Source organism: Apium graveolens, chromosome 8 (assembly GCF_009905375.1).
Source record: "Apium graveolens cultivar Ventura chromosome 8, ASM990537v1, whole genome shotgun sequence".
NCBI lineage: Eukaryota > Viridiplantae > Streptophyta > Magnoliopsida > Apiales > Apiaceae > Apium > Apium graveolens.
The window spans coordinates 218453289-218459015 of NC_133654.1; the positions used below are offsets into that span (position 1 = coordinate 218453289).

At 42.6% G+C, this 5727-nt stretch overlaps 1 protein-coding gene across 1 annotated transcript; it reads right to left on the reverse strand.

The window, feature by feature from the left end:
- Window positions 1–3140: 3140 nt before the first annotated feature.
- On the reverse strand, window positions 3141–3659 carry LOC141680345 (uncharacterized). Its single transcript, XM_074486598.1, has one exon. The coding sequence runs from the start codon at window positions 3657–3659 to the stop codon at window positions 3141–3143; it is 519 nt and encodes a 172-aa protein (XP_074342699.1).
- Between the last annotated feature and the right edge of the window lie 2068 nt (window positions 3660–5727).

A 5727-nucleotide genomic window follows, 5' to 3' on the forward strand; every position in this document is an offset into this window, starting at 1 on the left:
GCTGGTCAGCCAGGGCTAGTCTTAATGGACCTTGGGGCCCTATGGGCTCTCCTACAGAGCCTCATGGTCGGCCATATGGCCTCCTTTTGTAGCCTGGTCATCCAGGTCTGCTCTTAATGGACCTTGGGAGTCTCCTGCAGGGTAGTTTGATCCATCATGAGGAGAACAATCAGTTCTAGTACTTGTAAGCACTTTGGCCTTCACGAAACTTATTTAGCTGAAAATTTAATCTTGTTTTAACCTTTATAAGTTTTGCTAATCATAGTGATTAACATAATCAACCCTTAGCAAAGACTAATAACTTATGTTTAGTCTCGGCCAGGCTACTTTCGGAAGACTGATACGATAAGCGGTGTCCTGCATCGCTTCCTTCATTTATTATGTCGTCCTTTCCCATTTTTTGATCATTTTAATCCACCATTTCCAGTATTCTTTCGAGAGGTACCTGCGAACGTGAATCAAGCAGAGTTACGACATGTTGCAGCAGGTAGCTCTTTTCCTATAAAAGAAGATGAGAAGTGTTCATTTTCATTCACACTTTCATTTCTCAACTTCCCAAATTTTTAATCTTTTCACAAGCTCCCAATCTTTCTCAAGATTTTCAAAGATGTCTCAAGGTCAAGGCCCTAGCAAGTCCTCTTTCTCCCAGAAGAATTAGGCAATTTGATTGCTGGTTATCTTGGCTAGTGCCTTGGCCTCAATCCACTTCGTGAAGTAGTCTATGGCTGCCACAATGAACTTCCTATGTCCCGATGCTACAGGAAATGGTCCAAGTATATCCATTCCCCACATTACAAAAGGGATGGGTGTGTTGATAGATGTAAGCCTCTTTGGGGGTTGTCGTACTATTGGAGCGTGCCACTGGCACCTGTCACATTTCTTTACATAAGCCTTTGCATCGGCTAGGATAGTTGGCCAGTAGAATCCCAACCGAGTTATCTTGTGAGCGAGGGCCCTGCCCCCCAAGTGTTGTCCTCAAATCCCTTCATAGGCTTCTTTAAGTGCCTCCTCTGCTTTAAGAGGTCTCAATCACTTTAGGTAAGGAATAACAAAGGACCTTTTGTAGAGAAGGCCTTCAATCAATGAATATCTCAATGCTCTAACCGACAGTTTGCATGCCTCATGGGCATCGTCGGGGAGCCACCTAGTCTCTAAATGGGTCTTGATCAGGTCTATCCAACAGCTTGTCACACCAACCGGTGCTATCAGGTTTATGACATGAATAGTAGGGGTCTTCATGATCTGGAAGTAGATACTTCTCGGATAGTTCTCAATTTCAGAAGAGGTGAACTGGGACAAGGCATCCTCTATAGTGTTCTCCTCTCTCGGAACATGTTATGCATACCATTCATCAAATTGAGTTAGTATTCCCTTTACAATCTTAGGTACTTGGCCATAGTATCATCTTTGGCATCAAAATCTTCATTAACTTGAGCAACCACAAGTCTTGAGTCTCCACAGACCTTCAGGTTTTTGGCCCTCATGGCTCGAGCCAAGCCTAAGCCAGCTATCAATGCTTCATATTCGGCTTCGTTGTTCATGGTTGGGAAGTCCAACTTTAAAGCATACTCAATCATAAACCCATCGGGGCTTTGCAACACTAGGCATATACCACTAGATTTTATTTTGGATGCTCCGTCAAATTGGAGAACCGAATACTCTTTCAGGGTCGTTTCTTTAACCTTCTCCTTCTCTCCTCCTTCTGGGATTACTATCTCTTTCCCCCCGACTTCTTGGTCATTAATGGTGCATTCAACCATGAAGTCTGCTAAGCCCTGAGCCTTGATGGTCGTTCGAGGCTTGTACTTGATATCAAATTCTCCCAACACAATTACCCACTTAATGAGCCTTTCACTAGCCTTCGGTCTATGAAGAATATTTCTCAAGGGTTGGTCCGTCAGGACTTCGATCTTGTGAGCCTGGAAGGTATGGTCTCAACTTCTCCAAGATTGTAATGAGAGCAAGCGTGAACTTCTCCGTCATGGAGTATTGAACCATGCTTCATGGAGCACCTTGCTTACATTGTATATAGGCTTCTGGAGTTTCTGTTCTTTCTTTACGAGGATTACACTCACGGCTTGTTCAGATACCGCTAGCTACAGATGAAGGATGTCCTCCGGACTTGGTTTATCCAGCAACAGGACTTCAGTCATGTACTTCTGTAGCTGTTCAAAGGCCTCTTGGATCTCAGCTGTCTATTCAAAATTCTTCACCTTCTTAAGGGTTTTGAAAAAGGGCAGGCATTTGTCTCCAGACTTGGAGATGAACCTCCCTAGAGCTGTGATTCTTCCTGTCAGCTTCTAAACATCCTTGATAGAGTGTGGTGGCTCCATATCCGGGATGGCTTTGATCTTGTCGGGGTTGGCCTCTATTCCCTCTTAGAGACCATGTGACCCAAAAAATTTCCAAACCGAACACCAAAAACACACTTGGTGGGGTTCAACATCATCTTGTGGTGCCTCAGCACTTCAAATGCCTCTCTGAGGTGGCTAACATGATCGACCTTTCTTAGGATTTTGACTAGCATGCCATCAATATAGACCTCCATGGTCTTCCCAATTAGATGGGCAAATATCTTATTTACCAACCTTTGGTAAGTAGCTCCTACATTCTTAAGTCCAAAAGCCAAAACAAGATAACAAAATACACCAAAGTTAGTTATGAAAGATACCTTGGGGGTGTCATCCTTGTGCATTTTAATCTGATTGTAACCACTGAAGCCATCCATAAAACTTAAAATCTCGTTTCCAGCGGTAGCGTCGATCAGGGTATCAATCCTTTGTAGGGGTAGCAGTCCTTAGGACAAGCATCATTCAAGTCAGTGAAGTCAATGCACATCCTCCACTTCCCATTGGCCTTATTAACCATTACGAGGTTGGCCAACCATTAAGAGAATTGCAATTCCTCAATGAATCCAGCTTCTAGGAGCTTCTCGACCTCCTCTTTAATGGATTCCAACCTATCAGGGGCATAAGTTCTCTTCTTCTACTTTATAGCCTTCCGAGTTGGATCGACGTTCAACCTATGAATTATAAGGTTCCGGTCAATCCCAGGCATATCAGCTATTGTCCAAGAAAACACATCACTGTTCTATTGTAAAGAAATTGTTAATTGGCACTTCAAGGGCTTGTCTAGAGATGCTACAATATACGTGACCTTCTCCGGGAGTATAGGGGAATTGGGACTAAGTCCTCTGTTGGCTTCCCTCGAAGTTCATCATTCTCACGGACATCCATGTCTTCTATGAGGAGGACCTTCCCCTCAGTTCCATCAGGCCTCAGTGCTGCAACATAGCACCTGCGGGCCATTTTCTGATCTCCTTTTGCTTCTGGAACACCATTCCTAGTTGGGAACTTCAGTACCATGTGGTAGGTTGAGGGCACGGCCTTAAATGTATGGATCCCTGCCCTACCCATGATGGCATTGTAAGTAGAGGCTACCTTAATAACCTGAAAGTTTAACATTTGTGTGGCCTCCCTGGGCTCTTCCCCGATGGTCACAGGAAGTTGTATTGCTCCTTCGACTTTGCATTCCACGTGGTTAAACCCGTAGATAGGTGCTCTGGATGGAGTTAGCTGAGAATCACTGTAGCACATCCTTATGAATGTGTTATGGAAAAGAATATCCATGAAAGCTCCATTATCCACTAGGACCCTCATAACTGGATAATTTCCAATTACCGGAGTGATAACCAGAGGATCATCCTAAGGAAATTTTGAACCTTCAAGGTCTAGGTCACCAAATTCAAGCATCATCTTTGACTTAAAATGCTTAGATGGTTCTCTAACTATGTTCACCACCTCCCTCACATAAGATTTTCGAGAGTTCCTTGTGGTAACAGTTGTTGTTGGACCTCCTGAGATCATATTGATTACTGGCCCTCAGGGCTGTGGGTTGCGATCTCTGTCATTACCCCTTGGATCGTCATATTTTCTATCATTGTCTCTCTTTTGGCCTCCAACCTCTTCACCCTTGGTGAAACATCTGAATTTTCCCCTTCGGATTAAATACTCAGTCTCATCCTTGAGTTGCCTACAATCATCAGTATCATGACCAATATCTTTGTGGAACCTGCAGTATCGACTCTTTTTTTGGGGTCTCCCCTTAGTGGCTTTGGCCATTTGAACTCTTTGTCCTCAATTTCCATAAGGATTAGGCTCCTTGGAGCGTTTAACCTCACATATTCAGTGAACCTCGGTTGCTAATTCTTCTTAGAAGAGGAGGAGTCGGAGCTTTTGCTAATTCAAGGATACTTGTCCTTGGTATCATACTCCTAATTTGTCTTCCGCTTCTTGTTTCTAGTAGGTTCATTACTCACAGCTATCTTCTTCATACTTTCCTCCACCTTGATATACTATATGGTCCTATCCTGGAGCTACAGCATGCTTTTGGGGGGCGCTTGGACAGGGACATCTTAAAGAACTCGTCTTTAGTCCCTTGTTGTAGGGCTATCATAGCTACCTTATCATCAAGATCAGGGACCTTCAAAGCCTCTTTCGTAAATCGGTTCAGGTATTCTCTCAGGGACTCCTTTTCTCCTTGACTGTACCCATAAGAAAGGCCGAACTCTTCTCGTGTACTCTGCCACTTATAAACTGCTTGATAAAATCTTGGCTCAAGTCTTTGAAAGATCCAATAGAATTTGGGGGCAGACTGTTGTACCACCTTTGAGCCATACCCGATACGGTTTGAGGATAGGCCCGACACTTGATAGTGTCGTTCATAGGCTATAGCAACAGGGTGTTATAGAACGTCCTGACATGATTAGCAGGGTCGCCAGTACCATTGTATGCTTTGATGGTGGGCATCTTGAACTTCCTTGAGATGCGGGAATTCATAATATCGTCAGTGACTGGTGGGTTTGGATCATCAGGATCTCCTAAGGGCATAAGATCACTTGGATCATGTTGTGCATATGTTGTGAACTTGATGATTTCATTAACAAAACATCTTGGTAGATTTTACTTAGTGAAAAATGTAGCACTCGACGGATAAGGATTATAGTCCCGACGGATGACTCAATATAGTCCCGACGGATGATGATTTATTATCCATCGAGTGAGTAGCTTGTGTAACAATAAGTCTGTAGCACATTTCTACATACACATTATTTAGATTATGTAGTAGTACTCAAGTCATGTTGACTTTAACTAAATATGCAGAATAGGTTGATTAATTGTACATAGATGATGTCTTGTAATTATGCATAAATGAAATAAAGTCAAGTGCCAGAAAGCTACCCGACGGATAAACAACAATGCCACTCGACGGATGACCAACAAGGCAACCCGACGGATGATCATGAACCCGACGGATGATCATGAACCCGACGGATAAAGAATTCAAACATCTGTTGATAGTGACAACATAGTCACATGCGTCGAATGTATGCAAATGGAATATGGAAGCCTATTCAACTGGGTTTTAGAGAACAAAGAAGCATTGCCATTTCCATGCTATTATAAAGACATTCAAAGATGCTGGAATAGAGTAATGAAGCAGCATAGTATTAGACTTGATAGGTTTTGTTTTATTATCTTGTCTTATTACTTTTTAATCTTGGTGATATATAAACCAAAAAGTAGCAAATAGAACAACAAGAACACTAAGCAAGATTTTTTTAGAGAAACATTTGTAAGCTGAATTCTTAGCATTTCTCTGAAAACTTAGTTGTTCAAATTTGTAAGAAGCTGTGAGCTAATTGCTACACAGAGTTCTCTTGATATA

Coding starts and splice junctions, on each gene's coding strand:
- LOC141680345 (XM_074486598.1), bottom strand. CDS start 3,659: ATGAGGGTCCTAGTGGATAATGGAGCTTTCATGGATATTCTTTTCCAT.